At 41.4% G+C, this 23,221-nt stretch overlaps 1 protein-coding gene across 2 annotated transcripts in view; it reads right to left on the bottom strand.

Moving 5' to 3' along the window:
• The window catches only part of LOC120936882 (uncharacterized threonine-rich GPI-anchored glycoprotein PJ4664.02-like), a 38,650-nt gene extending 26,108 nt beyond the window's left edge, over nucleotides 1-12,542 (bottom strand). The window contains exons 1-3 of one of the 2 annotated variants that reach the window (XM_040349627.1): nucleotides 12,363-12,542; nucleotides 3,685-5,877; nucleotides 370-3,504 (exon numbers count right to left, since the gene is read on the bottom strand). In XM_040349627.1, the coding sequence (XP_040205561.1) occupies nucleotides 370-3,504; nucleotides 3,685-5,877; nucleotides 12,363-12,417 (5,383 nt within the window). In that variant the 5' untranslated portion in view covers nucleotides 12,418-12,542. Of the gene's footprint in view, nucleotides 1-369; nucleotides 5,878-12,362 lie in introns of both variants that reach the window. The other variant, XM_040349626.1, reaches the window with a different exon arrangement.
• Between the last annotated feature and the right edge of the window lie 10,679 nt (nucleotides 12,543-23,221).

Here is a 23,221-nt window from a genome sequence, read left to right as displayed (position 1 = left end):
ACTAGTTCTGAGATGTCCACAGCCATAGCAGTGTAGAAGACCAGTTGATTATCATTTAACAGGTCATATTAATGTGATACCTACATAATCATGTGTATAAAATCCAATTGCGTCATAATAAAGAACGGTTATTTGGAAAGATGCTGAGTGTATCTTTTGTGTCTGTTCCCTACTGCAGTAGTTATTCTTAATTTGGAACCACTGATCAATATGAGGATAGGAGTTGCCTATCTATAACATGGCCAGGACAATATATATTATTAATAATAAAGAATTGGATCCCTTTGTGTCTTTATATCAGCCTGGAATTCATCTTTAATATTAAAACTACTGTATGTCTCAAGTCATATTAAAATACAACATACTCACCTTGTGTCGTTATGGCCAGAGTTGTGGAATTTATCCAGGGTGATGTAGATATTAAAGGCAAAGAAGCTGTAGATATACTTGTGTATCTAGTGCCTAAAGTAGAAATGAGTCCATTGGTGGTTGTCATGGGTGTGTATGTTGTCACAGTAGTATTTATAATCCCCACAGAGGTTTGTGTAGTTGTGTATCCACTGGTTGTAGTACCAGTGGTTAATATGGTTGAAGTAGGTTTAATAGTACTGGTAGTGGGTGTAGTGTTTGCTTGAGATTGAGTAGATTGAGCTGAACTCGGCACAGAAGCAGTACTAGTAATGGTGTCAGTTGTTCTTGTCTGAGATGGTGTGCTGGTGAGAGTAACAACTGAAGGTGTTCCAGGTGTGCTGGATTCAAGCTCAGATTTAGTTGTTCTTGTACTGGTGATCTGAGTTGTTGTAGAACTGACAACCTGGGGAGTAGTCTGATCAGTTGTACTAAAGGTTGCAGGTGTTGCTGTCTTTTCAGTTGTAGATTGAGCTGAACTCGGCACAGAAGTGCTACCGATAATGATGCCAGTTGTGCTTGCCTGAGATTGTGTGCTGGTGAGAGTAACAACTGCAGAAGGTGTTCCAGGTGTGCTGGATTCAAGCTCAGATTTAGTTGTTGTTTCTTCAGAAGTACTGGTTTGAGGAGTTTGACTTGTAACTGCAATTGCAGACCTAGTAGTAGTTAGCTGAGGTCCAGTGCTAACACTGGTCTCCCCAGTGATAATAGCCTCTGTAGGCATGTTACCAGTGGTGATAACTGCAGGCTGAGTCGTAGGATTTATAATTGCCACAGAGGTTACTGTAGTTGTGTATTCAGGGGCTGTAGTACTAGTGGTTAACATGGTTGAAATAGGTTTAATAGTACTGGTAGTCGGAGTAGAGGTTGCTTGACTATATGTACTGGTAATCTGAGTTGTTGTAGAACTGATAACCTGGGGAGTAGTCTGATCAGTTGTACTAAAGGTTGCAGGAATTTCTGTCTTTTCAGTTGTAGATTGAGCTGACCTCGGCACCGAAGTGGTAGTGATAATGATGCCAGTTGTGCTTGTCTGAGATTGTGTGCTGGTGAGAGTAACAACTGCAGAAGGTGTTCCAGGTGTACTGGACTCAAGCTCAGATTTAGTTGTTCCTTCTTCAGAAGTACTGGTTTGAGGAGTTTGACTTGTAACTGCAATTGCAGACCTAGTAGTAGTTAGCTGAGGTCCAGTGCTAACACTGGTCTCTCCTGTGATAATAGCCTCTGTAGGCATGTTACCAGTGGTGATAACTGCAGGCTGAGTCGTTGGATTTATAATCCCTACAGAGGTTACTGTAGTTGTGTATTCAGGGGCTGTAGTACTAGTAGTTAACATGGTTGAAATAGGTTTAATTGTACTGGTAGTCGTAGTAGAGGTTGCTTGACTATATGTACTGGTAATCTGAGTTGTAGAACTGACAACTTGTGGAGTAATCTGATCAGTTGTACTAAAGGTTTCAGGGGTTGCTGTCTTTTCAGTTGCAGATTGAGCTGAACTTGACTCAGAAGTGCTACCGGTAATGATGCCAGTTGTGCTTGTCTGAGATTGTGTGCTGGTGAGAGTAACAACTGCAGAAGGTGTTCCAGGTGTGCTAGTTTCAAGCTCAGATTTAGTTGTTCTTTCTTCAGAAGTACTGGTTTGAGGAGTTTGACTTGTAACTGCAATTGCAGGCATAGTAGTAGTTAGCTGAGGTACAGTGCTAACACTGGTCGCCCCTGTGATAATAGCCTCTGTAGTGCTGTTTTCAGTGGTGATAACTGCAGGCTGAGTAGTAGGATTTATAATGCCCACAGAGGTTACTGTATTTGTGTGTCCAGAGGTTATAGTACTGGTGGATAATATGGTTGAAGTAGGGTTAGTGGTAGTGGGTGTAGTTGTTTCTTCTGTGGAGTGTGTGGGGATTATAGTGGTAGGGCTATATGTACTGGTGATCTGAGTTACAGAACCGACAACCTGTGGAGTAGTCTGATCAGTTGTACTAACGGTTTCAGGGGTTGCTGTCTTTTCAGTTGTAGATTGAGCCGAACTCAGCACAGAAGTGCTACCGGTAATGATGTCAGTTGTGCTTGTCTGAGATTGTGTGCTGGTAAGTGTAACAACTGCAGAAGGTGTTCCAGATGTGCTGGACTCAAGCTCAGATTTAGTTGTTGTTTCCTCAGAAGTACTGGTTTGAGAAGCTTGACTTGTAACTGCAATTGCAGACATAGTGGTAGTTAGCTGAGGTCCAGCGCTAACACTGGTCTCCCCTGTAATAATTGTCTCTGTAATTCTGGTTCCAGTGGTGATAACTTCAGGCTGAGTAGTAGGATTTATCATGCCAGTGGTCTGCTCAACAGTGCTTTGTGATGTTGTTACAAGTATTTCTGCTGTTGTTTTTACCTCACTACTACTGGTGTTGATGTCAGCATTTGTGGTGATATTAGCTGTTGTAGGCCTTTCTTCGGTAGTACTGAGTTCATGTGGTATGCTGGTTGTTATAAAAGGCGTTGTTCTTTCTTCTGTTGTCCTTTGTTCTGGTTCAGATGTGGCAGTGATGCTGCCAGAGGTTATACTCCCTGTGGTACTTTGTTCTAGCGGCATATTTGTGACTGGACCATTTGATGTAGGAATAACAGTTCTCCCAGAATCTGAACTTATTTCAAATGCAGTGGTGCTGGTTATCTCAGCCGTTGAACTTTCTCTTGTAGAGCTTATTTCTGATATGACACTGCTAGTGACATCCCTTGTAGACAATGCTGCAGATGTGCCCATGTCTACAGGTACAGTAGTGATAACATCAGGACTGCTTCTTACAATATTTGTTGTGCTTATCTCAGGAATGAAACTGGATGTAGAACCATCAGTAGATCCTCTGTCAGTTGGGCTTATATCTAGTATTGTGCTAGGAATTATATCAGGGGTACTACTTTTTCCTGTTGTGTTTGGTTCAGGATTAATAGATGTGCTTTGCTCAACTGCATTAGTAGTGATGGAATCAAATGTGCTTTGTTCAGTGGTCTGGGATTTCTCAGCAGTTGTGTCTATAGGTGTTTTTGGTGTACCTGAAGATGTAGCTATTTCAGTTGCCATACTGGAAGTTATCTCAGTTAAGTGACCAGTTGTAGAAGGTTTCTCTACTGTGCTGGAAGACTTGTCAGCTGTATCAGCAGATGTAGTTGGTTCATTGACTGAGCTGGAAGTAACAGATGTGTAGTCATTTGTGGCAGTTAAGTCAGATGTGTTATTGGTTGTGGTTGATACTCCTGCAGTGATGGTAGATATGTCAGATGTTTCACCAGTTGTAGAAGGTTTCTCTACTGTGCTGGAAGACTTGTCAGCTGTATCAGCAGATGTAGTTGGTTCATTGACTGAGCTGGAAGTAACAGATGTGTAGTCATTTGTGGCAGTTAAGTCAGATGTGTTATTGGTTGTGGTTGATACTCCTGCAGTGATGGTAGGTATGTCAGATGTGTCACCAGTTGTAGAAGGTTTCTCTACTGTGCTGGAGGACTTGTCAGCTGTATCAGCAGATGTAGTTGGTTCATTGACTGAGCTGGAAGTAACAGATATGTAGTCATTTGTGGCAGTTAAGTCAGATGTGTTATTGGTTGTGGTTGATACTCCTGCAGTGATGGTAGATATGTCAGATGTGTCACCAGTTGTAGAAGGTTTCTCTACTGTGCTGGAGGACTTGTCAGCTGTATCAGCAGATGTAGTTGGTTCGTTGACTGAGCTGGAAGTAACAGATGGGTAGTCATTTGTGGCAGGTTTGTCAGATGTGTTATTGGTTGTGGTTGATACTCCTGCAGTGATGGTAGATATGTCAGATGTGTCACCAGTTGTAGAAGGTTTCTCTACTGTGCTGGAAGACTTGTCAGCTGTATCAGCAGATGTAGTTGGTTCATTGACTGAGCTGGAAGTAACAGATGTGTAGTCATTTGTGGCAGTTAAGTCAGATGTGTTATTGGTTGTGGTTGATACTCCTGCAGTGATGGTAGATATGTCAGATGTGTCACCAGTTGTAGAAGGTTTCTCTACTGTGCTGGAAGACTTGTCAGCTGTATCAGCAGATGTAGTTGGTTCATTGACTGAGCTGGAAGTAACAGATGTGTAGTCATTTGTGGCAGTTAAGTCAGATGTGTTATTGGTTGTGGTTGATACTCCTGCAGTGATGGTAGATATGTCAGATGTGTCACCAGTTGTAGAAGGTTTCTCTACTGTGCTGGAAGACTTGTCAGCTGTATCAGCAGATGTAGTTGGTTCATTGACTGAGCTGGAAGTAACAGATGTGTAGTCATTTGTGGCAGTTAAGTCAGATGTGTTATTGGTTGTGGTTGATACTCCTGCAGTGATGGTAGATATGTCAGATGTGTCACCAGTTGTAGAAGGTTTCTCTACTGTGCTGGAAGACTTGTCAGCTGTATCAGCAGATGTAGTTGGTTCATTGACTGAGCTGGAAGTAACAGATGTGTAGTCATTTGTGGCAGTTAAGTCAGATGTGCCACTGGTTGTGGTTGATACTCCTGCAGTGATGGTAGATATGTCAGATGTGTCACCAGTTGTAGAAGGTTTCTCTACTGTGCTGGAGGACTTGTCAGCTGTATCAGCAGATGTAGTTGGTTCATTGACTGAGCTGGAAGTAACAGATATGTAGTCATTTGTGGCAGTTAAGTCAGATGTGTTATTGGTTGTGGTTGATACTCCTGCAGTGATGGTAGATATGTCAGATGTGTCACCAGTTGTAGAAGGCTTCTCTACTGTGCTGGAAGACTTGTCAGCTGTATCAGCAGATGTAGTTGGTTCATTGACTAAGCTGGAAGTAACAGATGTGTAGTCACTTGTGGCAGTTAAGTCAGATGTGTCACTGGTTGTGGTTGATACTCCTGCAGTGAGGGTAGATATGTCAGATGTGTCACCAGTTGTATTTGGCTTCTCTACTGTGCTGCTACTTACATCAGGTGTGTCACTAGCTGTAGAAGCTACTTGTGCTATGCTGGTAGTTATGTCAGTTGTGTCACTGGTTATAGCTGGCCCCTCCGTTCTGGTACCTACATATGTGGTATTATCAGTTGCGGATGATTCTTTAGTTGTAGTTAAGTCAGATGTTTCCCGTGTTGTCATCTCCTCTGATGTGCTAGTACCAGATGTGCCATAGCTTGTAACTGAAACTTCTGTTGCACTGGTAGTTTCATCAGATGTTTCATTAGCTGTGGATGGTTTTTCTGTTGAACTGGTAATTATGTCAGAACCCCTGCTTGTGGTCAACTCTGCTGGACTGGTATTTGTACTAAATATGTCACCACTAGTTGAAGTTTCTGCATTAGGTACGCTGGAGGTTGCGCTAACTGTAGTTGTTTCACTATCTGTACTTCCAGTAGTTGGACTTTCACTACTGATATAATGACTTGTTGATATATCATCTGTTGAATCTTCTGTAGTCTCATCTTCTGAAGAAGTTTCTGTAGTGGTTGTTTGTGCAGTAGTAGGATCTAAAAAAAAGGAGGATAAATTAATATTTATACTTTCAGTATTTTGATACTGTCATATTCATTACTGGTCAAAGTATGTTCAGATGTAGATTCTGAATAAATAGATGCAGTGGTGGTTCTGTTGGTGGATTCTGCTAGTGAGAATAAGAAAACAGTGACATCATTACAATGATTAATAAATTGGATCCGGCTATGTAAGTTCAGGAAGAAAATAGTGACCTAAGCAAATATTTTTTTTTAGCCACCAAAGCCTGTCACAAGATTCTATGCACTTATTTAGGATGTAATATCCAAATTTGCCTATGGGTTTGCTATAAATAGATTTGTAACACTTCTATCTGTTAAAGTGTTCAATATTTAACTAAATGGCAACAAATTCACTGATTTTACACTGTTGAGTAAAACTGTATATTACTAATTCTAAACGGCCAACCTATGTTCTTTACCCCTTTATTAAAACAGCTCCAGTGTAAAAGACTATCGCCACATTATTGGATTATACTGTACTTAACTGAATTTTCATGACCACCCAGGAGATGTCACTATTTGTGCTGTGCACATACTTACACCAGAAATACCTAATTTATGTCTATAAGGGCATCAATGACACATAGAAGAAATAGACACCGTGAAGTTTTGCTTTTGAACATTGAACTTATATGTGCTGCAAAGGTGCTGCCAATTTGCCTGATCAAATTTAACAGCATCAGCAGGGAAGCTGATAAAGTAGTACAGCATGCCCTCCTGTACTGGGCCTGGGCCTCATCCATTTAAAAGGTGGGTCCAGGCATCTGACGAGCAGAAGGGCCCACACAGCACTGCCTTATTGCTGACACTTGTGACTCTTGTGGATCCACCTGCAGCACTGCCAGCTTCTACTCTTCTTTCTCCCTCCGACTGTGCTGCAGGGGGATCAGTTCTTGGACCTGCATCCTTTTCCATGGGTTGTCTGGAACCCTCTGTGTGCCCCCCTCCCCTGCAGCACTTCTGGCTTTCCTACTTTTCTCTCCTCTCCCACCGGCAACTGCTGTGAGCACAAGGGGGGGGGGGGGGTTGGTTTCAGTATGGAGAGCCGGGTGGGGACTGGTAAATATGCCATATTTACTGGCACCTTGGTTTCCTGAATAAACACAGTAAGCAATCAGTACTGACAGCTCCTGTGTTCATTCATCACTGAAGCATAGTAAACAGTTTTTACTATGCTTCAGCTTGTGAATGATCAGCCTCAGAGTGCTTCACACTTGTTCACTGTCCAGTGCAAATGAGGCTGCAGAGAAAGGGACTGAGGAAGGTCCTCAGTCCCTTTCTCTGTTTAGACCCATATTTCACCAAAGGCCCCTCAAAGGGGCAGTTAAAAATAGAAAAAATTAATGAAATTAAAAAACTGGAAATAAAATGTAAATTCAAAAAATCATAAAGAATAAATAAAGACTTTTTTAAATGTAATTTCTCTCTGAAGAGCAGTCAGCATTTGGATCACTCCTCAGAGAGCATTTGACAGGCAGTGAGGAGGCATATTTCCTCTTCAACGCCTGTTTTAACTCCCCATTAGTGCAATGTCCTTGCAGAGGAGTGCTATTCACTTAAATGGGTCCTGTTCGATGGGGGTATAATTCTGCCATGGCTGCAAAACATAGCATCGTGGCTGTGGCATTTTAGTGAAAATATGTTCAGAGGAGAGGCTCTGTCAGATAGGCTGTATTGGGCTACATGAGTTCTAACAGCAGCCCTGAGCATTCAGTATGTGTCAGTTACCTTAACAATGCAAAAAAAAAAAAAAATTGCTATTAAGTTTATTATATAAACACATGCATTATTTTGAAACACTTTATATGATATGCCAGTATTAAGCAGTGAATTAAGCCTCCAGCGTGCATTATGCCATAACTGACAATTATCATATGACTAGAAGCCACATTTAAAGATTTCTGATAGTTATTGGGGACATGCGCTGTCAACAACAGCTAAGCCTACACAGTTTTGGCTGCTAGCATTTAAAAGGGGTATAGAGGAACATTTCCTTAGAATGGGGCATCATGCAGGGGGCAGTGGGTGGGAAAAGGGTACCTTTTTTCATTTATTAGTCATTGTTTCCATCTAATACTTCACTGTAGTAGCCCCCTTTTGCTATCACTTCAGGCTTTTTCCCACTATGACCCTTTAATGTATAATTTTTCGGATACAAAGTTATGTTCATTATTGATCTGCGTTCTTATGCCGCGTACAGACAGTCGTTTTTTGTGATGAAAAAAAACGACGTTTTAAATCACGAAATAAAACGACGTTTTTGAAACATCATTTTCAAAGACGAAGTTGCCTACACACCATCGTTTTTTCACAATGCTCTAGCAAAGCGAGGTTACGTTTCACCACTTTTTTCCATTGAAGCTCGCTTCATAACTAGTTTCTGGGCATGCGCGGGTTTAAAAACGTCGTTTTAAGCGTCGTTTTTTGCTACACACGGTCAATTTCTGTGAAACAAAAAACGACATTTTGAAAAACGACACAAAAAATTCAAGCATGTTCGATTTTTTTTTTGTCGTTTTTTTTAAGATATAAAACGACGTTTTGCCCACACATGATCATTTTAAATGATGTTTTTTAAAACGTCGTTTATTTTCATCACAAAAAAACGACCGTCTGTACGTGGCATTAGTGTCTCCTTTTCAGGCCTCATGCACACTGGGCATTTTTAATGTTGCTCCTAAGAGCATCTGTCATCTTTTTTTTGTCTGCCGCTAAACACCCCTCCATGTTAGCCTATGGGGGAGGTTTATTAAAACGGGAGTACTCAAAATCTTGTGCAGGTGTGCATGGTAACCAATCAGCTTCTAACTTCAGATTGTTCAATTAATTTTGACAATAAAACCTGGATTCTGGTTGGTTTCTATGCAGAGCTGCAACCGATTTTGCACTATTCAGTTCTACTAAATCACCCCCTATGTGTCCATGCACACATTAAAGTTTAAAGGCAGGGATGTTTAGAGGCAGGAAAAAAAAAACATTTGCAGCGCATCCAGGAGCAGCGGCGTTATAGTAGAAAAAAATGTTGCCACACCTAAACGTGTCTAAATACATATTAAGCACGTTTAATGCATATACATTAAAGTGGTTGTAACGACAGCCACCCCCCTAACCCCCTGATAATTTCCTGAGCCTCATCTCTATCCAGGGATGCCTCGGATATCTGGGACTCTACCTCCTAATTGGCTGAGACACAGCAGCGACACCATATGCTCCCACTGCTGTCAATCAAATCAGGAGAGAGACCGCAAAACCGCGGCTGTGTATGTGAATGGACACACAAAGCTGCAGCTCGGCTCTCCCACAGCAAGCTGCTTTTTATGGGGCATTCAACAAGAGGGAGAGGCCAGGAGTGCAGACGAGGGACACAAGAAAAGGAGGATCTGGGCTGCTCTGTGCAAATCCATTTCACAGAGCAGGTAAGTATAACATGTTTATTATTTTAAAGAAAAAAAATGAGACTTTAGTATCACTTTAATTAATTTCAATGGGCAGAATAAAATATTATTCTGGCCAGTGAATGAGTTTATGCCCAAGCGCTTGACACACCTAAACGAACCTAATTGCATTACAGAAGTTTACTGTGCTGCTGCCAAGAGGGACATAAAGGGACACTTTTTGGTTGATATGGACAATCTCCAGTTTCCAGGCAGAAAGAACAATTTTTATTATATAAAAGTGCATGTAGGACACTGGGCAGACCACTAGGGACAAAGGGGGTGTGTATTTTTTACATACAGTACTGTAATCTGTAAGACAAATAGAGAGGGTGATTCCCCCTAAGACCCCTTCCACAGTGGGGATTACAGGAGTAAGATTACAGTATACTGTATGTTTTGTGTTTATTTACTTTTTTGAGTTTGGCGCCGTTCTCCACCCCCGTGCGTCGTAACGTCGCAGGGAACGGTGCTCGGCGGCACACAAGGACACTGTGAATCGAGCGAGGAGACACCGCTCAATCACACAGTGCGGCGGCATCGCAGGATCCAGGAACAAGGTAAGTAAACCATGCCTTTGGCTGCTGCGAGGCGATCCTGAGTCTGGCTCGGGGTTACCGCTTTTGGTGCTGAAATTCCACCCCGAGCCAGACTCGGGAATACCGCCAGGGGGGTTAAAAAAAATGCATTTTATTTTACTTCATTTTTTTTATTTTTACACTTTTTTTGATCACTTTTTTTGATCACTTTTTTGATCACTTTTATTCCTTTTATTCCTATTACAAGGAATGTAAGCATCCCTTGTAATATGAATCACTGTGACAGGTCCTCTTTATGGAGAGATGTGGGATCAATAAGACCCCACATCTTTCCTCCAGGCTTGAAAGCATGAGATTGTGAAAAAAAATTCACAGATCTCATGCCGACAGCCGTGATTGCAGCTTTGTTTACTTCCGGGTACCCGGGCGTGATGTCACAATGTCGCGCCCGGGCCTCCGACGGACATAGAGATGACTGGTGACCATCTGGTCACCAGTCATCTCTATCTTTGCGAGCCGGCCCCGGCCGATTCATTCTCCGGGCCCCCCGATGGCACGGGAGAGCCCGGAGAAGCACCGGATGGTGGCGGGAGGGGGGGACGTCAAGCGGCGGAACTGCCGCTATGATCATTCTTATCGTGCAGAGAATCACAGGCAGAAGACGGTGATATCTGAATGATTACCTGTAGCTGCAGGTATCATTCAGATATCACCGCACAAAGGACAACGAGGACATCATATGACGTGCTCGGTAGGCAAGTGGTTAAATAAAGATATCACTATGCAAATTCCAATGGGCAATACATATAGAAGAATGAATATTAAACCTGGGTGGCAAACTATGATGTAAAAAGTAATATTAAAAAAAAAATCTTTAAAAAGTATAAACTGAAAGGGTCATTGTCAAAAATATCAACACTACAAGGAATGCAACAAGAAGTGTAAGAACTAAATCAGGGTTTAAAAGGCTATGAGAGGCACATAGCAGAGGAGAGTAAAAAAAATCCCAAGAAATGATTTAAATATATTAACAGTAAGAAAGCAAGATCAATTGGTCCCATAATGATTGATGAAGGGAATATGGTTACAGATGACAGGAAAAGGCAACTATACTAAATGTTTACTTTTCCTCAGTTTTTACAAAGTAAAAGGAGGGGAATAACAACCACGGATGTATTGTTAGTAACAAGTCACAGGATGTACTCTTGGGGGGTAACAAAAACCAGAGTCCAGAAAACACTAGAAAAGCTTAACACAAATAAATCACCAGGATCACATGGCTTACATCCAAGAGTCCTCAAAGATCTCAGGCAGGTTATAGCCAGACCACTATTCCTAATCTTTATGGACAGCATACTGACAGGAATAGTACCAGCTGATAAAAAAACACGTGGTACTGATATTCAACATACTGGCTTTACAGTTTGCTCCCTGTATTGTATTCCAGTTGGGGAGTTTTCTCCTACCTTCTGTTCAGGAAATGCTGGTCACCAAGACGAAAATGAGTAGATGAACCTAGCGGGACAGACAGCAAGAAAAACAGAGGGCCAGATCCTCAAAGAAGTTACGCTGGCGTATCTATTGATACGCCGCGTAACTTCTAGTTTGCTCCGGCGTATCTTTGTTTTGTATCCACAAAACAAGATACACCTGAAGCTGTGTTAGATCCGACTGGCGTACGTCTTAGTACGCCGTCAGATCTAAGGTGCATATTTACGCTGGCCGCTAGGTGGCGCTTCCGTCGAATTCCGCGTTTAGTATGCAAATTAGCTAGATACGCGAATCCACAAACGTACGTCCGGCCGGGCTTTTTTTCACGTAGTTTCCGTAAGGCTTTTTTCGGCGTATAGTTACCCCTGCTATATGAGGCGTACTCAATGTTAAGTATGGCCGTCGTTCCCGCGTAAAATTTTTAATTTTTTACATAGTTTGCGTAAGTCGTTCGCGAATAGGGCTTTGCGTAGAATGACGTTCACGTTGTAACGTCACGGCTTGTTGCGGGTTATTTTCGAGCTTGCGCACTGGGATACCCCCACGGACGGCGCATGCGCCGTTCAGAAAAAACGTCAATTACGTCGGGTCAAGTCAAATTAACATAAAACATGCCCATATCTTTAACATTTGAATTGCGCGCCCTTACGCCGGCAGAATTACGCTACGCCGACGTAACTTTAGAGGCAAGTGCTTTGTGAATACAGCACTTGCCTCTCAAAGTTGCGGCGGCGTAGCGTTATTACGATAAGCTACGCCGGAATAAAAATACGATCCGCTACGTGGATCTGCCCCAGATGGCTCTAACCCTTCCCTGTTTATCCAAAACTATTTTTTTTTTAATTGAGTGACTGAAAAATCATCACTTCTATAAAGATATAGTAAAATTACAAGCTTTTGATATTAGTAAAATGTTTACTATTATCATTTACCATTTAACTAGTAATTTTGTCATAAAAAAAACTCAAAGATAATTGTGATAAATTTTCCTTACCAACCGCAGCCAAGATACAGCAGATAGCATAAATCCACAGAATTAGTTTTCCCATTATTTGTTTGTAGTTCTCTTGCTTCCTTATCAGAACATCATGCTAAAATAGTGTCCTTCACTTCACGAGAACAGGTGTCTGTCTGCTACTGTCTCTCCCACACTGATTCTCCTTACTTTGTATGAAGGGAGGAGACACAGGTACTTATTAATGTTCTTCCCATTTTTACAGCTTCCAAACTCCCTGCCTGCTAGCCAGCACATTTTCCATTAACTCACCCATTGCTGTGACAAATGATACTAATATAAAAACAATTATAGAAAAATTGGGCTTTAACAAATATACAAACATGTGTTTCATCTTGATATGCCATAAAAACACACTAATTCAAATTTAGTGCCATTATACAATTAATCTAAGAACTACTTACTGGACTAAAAATTTAATTACCCTCACATCTCCAAGCTGATATCTGCAGAGGGGCGAGACCACTTCTGAAACAGTCTCTTAGATTATATATCTGCTTCTTTGGGGGAGTTAATAGATCTACAAAATCTTAAAGTGGATGTAAACCCGATTTTTTTTATTATTTTTTTTTTTATGTCACAATGTACAGTATAAGATTTCCTATCATCTGTGCTCAGTCTTGCTACAAAGAGTTAATCCAGCTCTGAACAATCCTATTTTATTGTTCAGTGAAATAAAACGGACTTAGTCCGTTCCGCCCCCTTGCTGTGGGCGACAGGTTATTTACATATCTCATGCACTAGCCTGGAGACAGTCATTATTTTTTAATTCCCACCCCCACTCCTTTTCTGAAGTCATGTTGTTACTTTTCTAGATTTTGACTGGATGTTAGTGATCATAGCAGAATTTAGTGTAAGGAATACACAGGAAAAAATGCATGTTGACAAGGGGAGTGTAGAGGAGGGCGGGGAGTCTACTGACATCACGACTCCACCCACAGAGCTCCAGGCAACAGATCCCACCCACCCACAGAATCTGCAAATTTTCAGTTCTAATAACAGGCAGAGGGGAGACATTTGACAGGTAAGGATACATGCAGGCACCACAAGCACTATGGCAGTAGTGTAGAAAGGATGAGAGTGGGTTTACATCCACTTTAATTGAACAAGCTGAAGTTAGAAGCTGATTGGCTACCATGCAGAGCTGCACCAGATTTTGCACTCTCCAATTTTAGTAAATCAACTTCATTGCTTCTTCAGAGATAAAGGATCACCATGCTCAGGGTTCGTTTTCACACTTTCACATTGTTAGTATGATGTAAGCTAACGATATGACTTTTAGGAACTAAAAAAAGATACATGTATCCTAACAGTGTCTCCTTTAGATACATTTATTATACTTACTATTGATGCCACTGATGAATAAAATCTTAATTTTCTTCCAGAGTTGCAAGCACAGCTTGAATTTTCAGGATTAGTTTAAAGGGGTTGTAAAGGTTCATGTTTTTTCACTTTAATGTATCCTATGCATTAAGGTGAAAAAATATCTGATGATTTCTGGCCCCCTGAGCCCTTCAGTTTACTTACCTGAGCCCTCAAAAGTCCCGCATCCAGAACACACTGGATCTTCGCCCGGTCTTCTCGGCTCTTCATTGTATAGATTGATAGCAGCGCAGCCATTGGCTCACACTGCTGTCAATCAACTCCAATGACGAAAGAGCCAGGGGCGGGGCCGAGTCCTGTAGTTGGCAGCTATGGACGCCGAATACAGGACTCGGGAGAACGCCTGCAAGGTAACCCCCTTGGGAGAGCGCTTCCGAGACGGGGTTATCTTCTACTCAGGCCCGGACTGGCCATAGGGCCTATGCCCGGTGGGCCGTGGTGGCCCGCGGGGCGGTTGCGGCCTGGTTGCGGCCCGCGAATGGCCCTCAGCGGGCCGCATGTCACGTCTCTCCAGGGGTGTACCAAGGGGTTGCAGGCTGAGAGGGGACGCCCAGTTTACCTAATAGCAGAGATCCCCCAGAGAGAGATGAGCTGGGCATATCACAGCCAGCTCTGACATTTCTCCCCTCTCCCTGCTGACCGCACGACCAGTTAGAGGAGAGGGGCTGCTTCTACTCCTCCCCCTCCTCTCCTCCTGTATCTGCCCTGCCCACTCTCCCCGACAGACACTGTTCTGCTGCCTCAGGGATGTGGGCAGGAAGATTCAAGCTAAAGCCAAACAGAAAGGAAAGATGGAGTCTGATATCCATCCATCCAGTCAGTCCCTCCTGCCTCTGAGTGAGTACTGTGAGTACTGTACACTGATGTATGGGTGTCCTTCATTCCCTTCTCTCTCTCTCTTTCTCTCTATCTCTCTCTCTCTCTCTTCACCTTTCTTTCTCTCTCCCTATTATCTATCTCTATCTATCTATCTATCTATCTATCTATCTATCTATCTATCTATCTATCTATCTATCTATCTATCTATCTTCCTTCCCTTCTGTCTATATATCTATCTTTCTTTATCTATCTTCCTTCCTATCTATCTATCTATCTATCTATCTATCTATCTATCTATCTTCCTTCCCTTCTTTTTTTCTATCTTTATCTATCTTTATTTCTTTCTTTATCTATCTTCCTATCTATCTATCTATCTATCTATCTATCTATCTATCTATCTATCTATCTATCTATCTATCTATCTTCCTTCCCTTCTGTCTATATATCTATCTTTCTTTATCTATCTTCCTTCCTTCCTTCCTATCTATCTATCTATCTATCTATCTATCTATCTATCTATCTATCTATCTATCTTCCTTCCCTTCTTTTTTTCTATCTTTATCTATCTTTATTTCTTTCTTTATCTATCTTCCTATCTATCTATCTATCTAACTATCTATCTATCTATCTATCTATCTATCTATCTTCCTTCCTTCCTTCCTTCCCTTCTTTCTTTCTTTCTTTCTTTCTTTCTTTCTTTCTTTCTTTCTTTCTTTTTTTCTTTATCTATCTATCTATCTATCTATCTATCTATCTATCTATCTATCTATCTATCTATCTATCTATCTATCTATCTATCTCCAGGAGAGCAGTGGGCAGAAATACTTGAAGAGGTGAGGTGCTATTGATTTTTCTGTGTTATAAAAATCTCTTTCTAGCTTTATCTTTCTTTCTTTACCTATCTTCCTTCCTTCCCTTCTTTCTTTCTATCGTTATCTATCTTCCTTCCTATCTATCTATCTATCTATCTATCTATCTATCTATCTATCTATCTATCTATCTATCTATCTATCTATCTATCTATCTAGCTATATCTATATCTATCTTGACACAATTGACACAATTGCAGTAAGAATAAAACGTATTGGTTTACTTGCATTTGTTTTATTAGTTTCTCTTTATCAGAGCTTCATCAAGCCATGCAGTATGTAGCGCCCCCTTACTTTCAGTATGGGCACTACGCTAAAGTTAATGGGGAATGGGAGAGTTACCTTGTTCCCATTCACAATTTGTTTACATTTTGGGACTTCTGTCATTCCAGAAATGTCCACTGGGTCAGTCTGTGGTCCAGGGATGCAATGCCATCCCTGGCCAGCAATTGGCGCCAGAGGGGTTCTGGCGGAGTAAGTTTCTCCAGCAGCCAATCAGAGGAGTTTTTCCTCGTGGGGCGTGCTGGAGAGGAGTATATCTGTGACAGGTGTCATGTGTTTTAAAACCTTTGCGGGGTCCCCGTTCCAGGTGCGGCATCCACCTTCATGGTGCGCGCATCCATGGACCCCGCCGGCGTGGCCCACCTGGCCGAAATTGCAGACTACTTGGAACCTCATCCGGAGCTACAAGGGTACCCCAGTAACTTGCTGGGTTCCCGGTTCTATTAAAAGGATCCCAGGCTGGGTGCCGTACGATTGGGGAGTCGGTTTGAGGAGGACCCGGAGGCAGGTCGTCCAACAGAGCCTGAACGAACCAATTGGGGATCTGGTGACCAGAGTACTGACAGGTATGTTTGCTGTCATCTGGTGACCAATGCAGAAATCTACTGGGAGGATTCGCTCCATTTATCTACCTGGCTCAGTTATTGTAATTGGCCTGTGGCAGAGGCCCTAGAGCCAGGCCTGTGAGACAAGCCTGTTCCTCCCAGAAATCCTAAGTGACATCTTGGCTGCCAGGCTTATGAAAAGGGGTCTGTCCAGGGGCACTTTACCCACTCAGTTGGAGTGGCGACGAGTTACAAATTGGTACTATGCAGAGCAGTACTGACTGCTCCATTTAATATCCAGGCCTGATACTGCAAAGTTCTCTCTCTCTCTCTCTCTTCATCAACCTCGTCCTTCCCAATTTATGTTGATGTTGGCCGTGTTGGCCTGGAAAATAAAGCATTGGAAAAAACCTTAATTCACTGTCTGGACCTTCGCTCACTGTTTGTTTTTTACAACTACACCCCTGGGCCATATCAAGGTAACTCAATATGCCAATCCCAAAAACAAACCAGCGGCTCCTGCGGGGGTATCGCTACAAGTACGCAGCAACTATTAGTTGAATATTAATACATTTATTTTTTATTATATCTAGTAAACTAGATGTACAAAGTTCTCTAATTACAGCTGTCTTTGAAATAAGCCAATAAAAATTATTTCATGACACTAACTGATGCAGCAAAAAACAGTAAGAAGTGTTCAAAGTTCTACACATGGCACATGTTTGATTTTGAGGTGTTTTTCTCAGTTAATGATTAAGTAGAAAAAATACACCTCAAGGTAGGATAACAATTGTAATTTCTATCAGGAAACATGACACCATAATTTGGATTTGTAATGCTGGAGACTATTGTACATAGTTGGGGATTCTGGTGAAGTTATATTGTCAGTGGAGTTTCTGAGAGATGAAGGATGTCAGCAACAACTTGTCAATGGCCATGGAAAACTGACTTATTCGTTTTGGGTGGAGTTAGGTTATAAACCCTATGTAACATCTGTCACTGTATTCTGAGGAACAGCAAACATACCGCTGTGATATCATGACTTTTTTATGTCGAACAACATCAAATTAGTAAAGGTTAAAAGAGAAGTATGATCAAAACTTTGTTGGCCTTACTTCTCTTCTTGGTCACAGGAGTGCCCTTACTAGAGCTCTCCTGTGACTCATAATCAGCCTGTTGTCAGCTGACATCACAGAGCTGCTACAGGCTCTGGAAGGATCCCGACCATATTGTTGGGATCCACCCATGCCTGACTAGCAGCTTGCTCAGCATTTCAGCACATGGCTGAGATTCCAAGCCAGACGCTCCTGCCCCCTCCACAATCTGGCACTCCAGAGAGTGCTGAAGGGGCAGAGCAGAGAGACGGTAACTGACAGTCGCCACTTTCTGCTCAGTGAAGACCGAGAACTGAGTGATCAGCGGTCAAGTGATCACTCAGTTCTCAGGCTTAACCTCCCTGGTGGTATAATTATTTCAGAAAAAAGGTGCTGAAAGCGGTACCATTATTTGCAAGGAAATTTGGCGTTTTATACTATAGGCCTGTAATTCTTAGGAATAACTCACTTAAATTTTTTTTTTTTATGACGAATTTCCCCACAAATCGCTATCGCACAATTCTGCAAGTGATTATAATTTATTATCGCTGTTTTCTAGCTGATCTAAAACCATTTTTGACATAAAGGGACACTTTTGGACAATCTACAGTTTGCAGGCAGAAAGAACAGTTTTTATTATATAAAAGAACATGTAGGACACAGGGCAGACCACTAGGGACAAGGGGTGTGTGTATTTTTTACATACAGTACTGTAATCTATAAGATTACAGTATACTGTATGTAATGTGTTTGTTTACCTTTTTGAATTTGGCGCCGTTCTCCACCCCCGTGCGTCGTAACGTCGCAGGGAATGGAGATCGGCGGCACAGGAGGACACTGTGTGAATCGAGCGAGGTCTCGCTCGATTCACACAGCGCGGCATCGCTGGATCCAGGGACAAGGTAAGTAACTTTGTCTCTGGCTGCAGCATGGCGAGCACGAGTCTGACTCGGGGATACCGATTTTGGTATAAAAATCTTACCCCGAGCCAGACTCGGGAATACCGCCAGGGCGGTTAAAGGGGTTGTACAGGTTTGTCTTTTATTTTCTAAATAGGTTACTTTAAGCTAGTGCATTGTTGGTTTACTTACCTTTTCCTTCGATTTCCCTTCTAAATGTTTTTTTTCTTTGTTTTCTTTGTCTGAATTTCTCACTTCCTGTTCCTCCTCAGTAAGGTGTTCAGTAAGCTGTTCTAAATGACTTTCCACCGCTCAGATGATGGTGGAAAGCTTACTGAGGAGAAACAGGAAGTGAGAAATTCAGACAAAGAAAAAAAAAACATTTAGAAGGGAAAAGGTAAGTGAACCAACAATGCACTAGCTTAAAGGAATTCTCTAAGCTAAAACTTTTAACCCCCGCTGTGCCCGGGCTGTAAAACTATACAAAATAAACTTTCACTTACCTGCCTACGATCCCCCGTTGTTCCGATATCGCCGTCCCGTTCTCCGGTCCCGGTCTCTTCCACTTCCTGCGGGTCGGTGACTCACAGTGCGCTCAGCCTATCAGCGGCCGTGACGGGACATTGCTGCGGCCGCTGATAGGCTGAGCGCACTGTGAGTCACCGACCCGCAGGAAGTGGAACAGACCGGGACCGGAGAACGGGACGGCGATATCGGAACAACGGGGGATCGTAGGCAGGTAAGTGAAAGTTTATTTTGTATAGTTTTACAGCCCGGGCACAGCTGGGGTTAAAAGTTTTAGCTTGGAGAACTCCTTTAAAGGAACCAATTTAGAAAATAAAAGACGAACCTTTACAACCCGTTTAAAGCTGGAGGGGGACATCACACTGATGTTGCAGATGGCGGTGAGTATAGAGGTTTGTTTTCTTCACAACCCCAAACATCTCCCTTGATTCTCTTAAAGGGCCACTAAAGGAAATTTTTTTTTAGCTAAATAGCTTCCTTTACCTTACTGCAGTATTGGTTTCATGTCCTCATTGTTCGTTTTTGCTTTGAAGTAGTTGTAGTTCTGCTGTGATCTCCACACTTCCTGGTTGCCTGTTTCCTTATAACCATGGTACTGGGAGATTTTCACGGTGGTCTAAGCTGTCATTACTGTGTGTCTAAAACTCCTCAGAACCAATCAGATTCATTTTAAAAACAAAACACTACCCTGGATTTGTTTATTTTTGTTCTGTGAGTCTTCCCGACTCACCTCTCACCCGGAACTTCATGTATGTACCTTTAAAACCGAAAGTGAAACTAGAGGCACATTATATGATAGATTAAATTCAATTTTTAATCATTCTTAAAAGGAATCAGTTAACTTTTTAAGTAGCCGAACGTCGGTGCTCAGGCGCCGTATAGAGCTGCACCAACGTTCGGGTTCTTTCGGCAACGCGTGACGCGCTGTATGCGCCGGTCGGAAGCCTGTCAATCAAATAGGAACGCCCACTCCCGAAGATCATACCAGGGAAGCCGCGGAGAACATCTATCTCTAAAAAGGTAAGTACTGCATTGATTTAAAAAAAACACCCGATTGTGCTTCCCACAATTAGCTTCAATCTAATGTTACATTTTTTTTTTCGGGTGAACCCCCGCTTTAAGGTGACATATTGAGATGAATGGGCTGCCAATGCACCCTAATGCAATGAAAATCAGATGTGACTCTTTAGAAATGTATTGGCCCTACAACACAGTAACACATGTTACCACAACACAGAAATATAAATGGGCCTATAAAATGAACATTTCACCCATTGTGGCCCTTTTGTCAATATAGGTCTACCAAAGTAACTGGGCCAAGTCTAAGGCCGCCCATGGACGATTTGATTCTCTGCCGATTCAGCAGAAAACATCTGAGATTTGAACCATGTGTTGGCAGGCTGATATACCAAAGTTGATCGATCAATCAACTCAGGTGCAACTAGCCTGCCGGATTCACTTGCGATTATTGCTAGCGGCTACTCCTACCTCTTGTTCGGCAGGAGGGATTTGCCTGTCAGCACTGTCCGTGTTGATAGGGAAATCATGCAAATTTGTTTCCTGCAACCTGTGGTCTATGGCCTCCCTAAGTCTCAGTAGGCATTTGGAAAACAATAGATCTTAAAAGAGTTGTAAATAAAAAAAAAATATGCTGAAATGACTGTTTACAGGGTATAGAGACATAATAGTTAACTGATTCCTTTTAAAAACGATTAAAAATAGATAAAAATCAATCATATAATGTACCTGTAGTTTCTAGTTTCGTTTTTGCATGTTGTTTCCTGCCTCTCTGCTGTACAGAGCCAATACAGGGCAGTGATGGTTTGGAAAACGAAACTAATTGGTGCTGAGGGGTTTTAGACACACAGTAATCACACCTCCTTGATTAGTGACCACAGAGAGAAAGCTACCAGCACTGAGGTTATCAGGAAACAGACAACCAGGAAGTGTGGAGATCAGAGAAGAATTACAGCAACTTGAGAGCAAAAACGAACAATGAGGACATGCATTAAGGTAAAGGAAGCTATTAAGATAAACAAAAATAATTCCTTTACAAACCCTTTAATTACACAGCCTACCTCTAAAAACACTTGTCACATTATACAGACTAGTCCTTGGAGCGCTAATGAAAAACGTATTTCCCCGTACTTGTTGGCTGAAAGACTATTACTTCACCTGCAGTGGTTTTTCTGTAGAGCTCAGTGCCAGTCCTTGGTGGAAGGGAGATTAAGGTTATCCAACAGATTTGGATCATACAAAATATGGTAGCTGGTAGCCCTCTCAGTTTGGACTACAGGGGCTTGTTGTGTTTAAGGACATTTATCAAGTTTTTCCTTCACTGTGGATTGTGTTTTTTTCACAAATTTTATTGTAATATTTGTGTGGTTTACATACTTATTTTCACGTTTCAATATTCACTGATTATTAGCGCGGTTTATTTTTTTTTTCATACAAAATATGGGTTATAGAAAATATGGTCCAACTTATGATCAAATTTATACAACACATACACAACAGAAATGCAACATGTGAAAGTGTAAAAAAAAAAACACATTTAAAAGATAATCTGTTTTTACAAGGAATATCATGCACACACACATACATTCTCAGGTTTCCCTGTTATCTTGATGATTGTAACAGCAATAGCTCATTCAGTGAAACTTTCAATCTGATAAATGTATTTTTTAATACTCTATTGGCTGGGGTAAAGTTTGGCCTCTGATTTCAACTTACAAGGTCAAAGGTAAACATTGTCTATAATAAGAAATGTTCAACCCCCAGCTGTTTATACAGTAGTTCAGAGATTACTGGAAAACTTTGATCTGAATGGGCTTTTCCATGCATGATGGAGCTGCTGTTGGGAAAGCCAGTTAATCACATAAGGAGATGACTTAACAGAATTTCTGCATTTCTTATACAGAAAACCTGGCAGTCTGTTAAACATCTATTGAGGGCTACACAAAGCTGCACACATCCTTACTTAATCCATTTGAAGACCAAGCCTTTTCTGCCACTTCTTGGTTACAAGTTAAAAACGGTATTCTTTTTGCTAGAAAATTACTTACAGCCCCCGAACATTATATACATTTTTTTAGCAGATAATAAAATGGCGATTGTTGCAGTTTTTTATGTCACACTGTATTTGCGTAGTGGTATTTCGAACGCAATTTGTTTGCAAAAACTTTTTTTGATTTAAAAAAAAAACACACAATACTCACCCCCAATTTTTTGGCATAATATGAAAGATGATGTTTCGCTGAGTAAATAGATACCTAATATGTCATGCTTTAAAATTGTCAATCCCCTTAGAATGGCGACAAACTACATTACTTAAAAAGCTCCATAGATGACACTTTACCTGCCCCCACGGGTTACCTGTTTAGAGTTACAGAGTAGGTCTAGCGCTAGAAATATTGCTCTTGCTCTAATGTTTGCAGCGATACCTCATGTGTGGTGTGAACATCTTTACATATGCATGTGCGATTTACGTATTCATTTGCTTCTGCTTGTGAGCAAGGAGGGATGGGGACACTTTTAATTTCTTTTTTTCTTATTTATTTATTTTTGATTTTACAATATCCCTTTAATTTATTTTTTTGAATCACTTTTATTCTTATTACAAGGGATGAAAACATTCCTTGTAATATAAATAAGGATGACAGGTCCTCTTTATGGAGAGATCTGGGGTCAAAAAGACCCCAAACCTATTTTTTACATTTAAAAGCAAAAGATCAAAATTAGTTTTTGTTGTTTTGATCTTTTGCTTTAAAAAAAAATGTTAACTTCCACCCTCGACTGGAAGTAGCCATATGAAGTTGCTCTGGTCCTCGAAGGCCAGAGAGACAATCAAAGGCGATCAAGTCTCACACTGCCTCTGTGACCAGCTGCTCCCCCCACCTCTTCAGAAAATGATTGAGAAGCTAATGAGCCACTCGGATCACTTTGATGAAAAAGTCAGCCACCGGCTGAAATAAAAAAAAAAACAGGGTTATGGCTGATAGCAAACCGCAACATATATATATGTATTTTTGTCGTCAAGTGGTTTAAATATGTTTTCAATAAATAAAGATGAGATTCTTTGAATTAATTCTAGCAGATGTTTTCCCCTGTTTAGATATACAATTTTATTTAATCTCTGTTCTATCATTTTCTCTAGTTAAGTTTCTGCATTTTCTTTGCAACTTTTAATTCCTTTTATTAACTATTTTTTAAGCTGCACATAATAATTTAGGTTTCCCCAAAGGTTCTTCTTTTATTTTGCGTCATCTGAAAAGCTTGTCTTTCTGTTTGCTTCAATGAAACTGGAAAATTTGTTGAACCTGTCAGGGGATCTGTACCATTCCCAGAGAAAAGATTTCAAGCCTGGTAAGTTAGGTAAGTGCGTTTGGGTGGTATTCTCTAAGAGGTTCCTGCTCTATAGAC

This window comes from Rana temporaria, chromosome 4, assembly GCF_905171775.1.
Source record: "Rana temporaria chromosome 4, aRanTem1.1, whole genome shotgun sequence".
NCBI classification, from domain to species: Eukaryota; Metazoa; Chordata; class Amphibia; order Anura; family Ranidae; genus Rana; species Rana temporaria.
The sequence above is the reverse complement of the archived record's forward strand: the minus strand, read 5'-3'. Positions and strand labels throughout refer to the sequence as shown.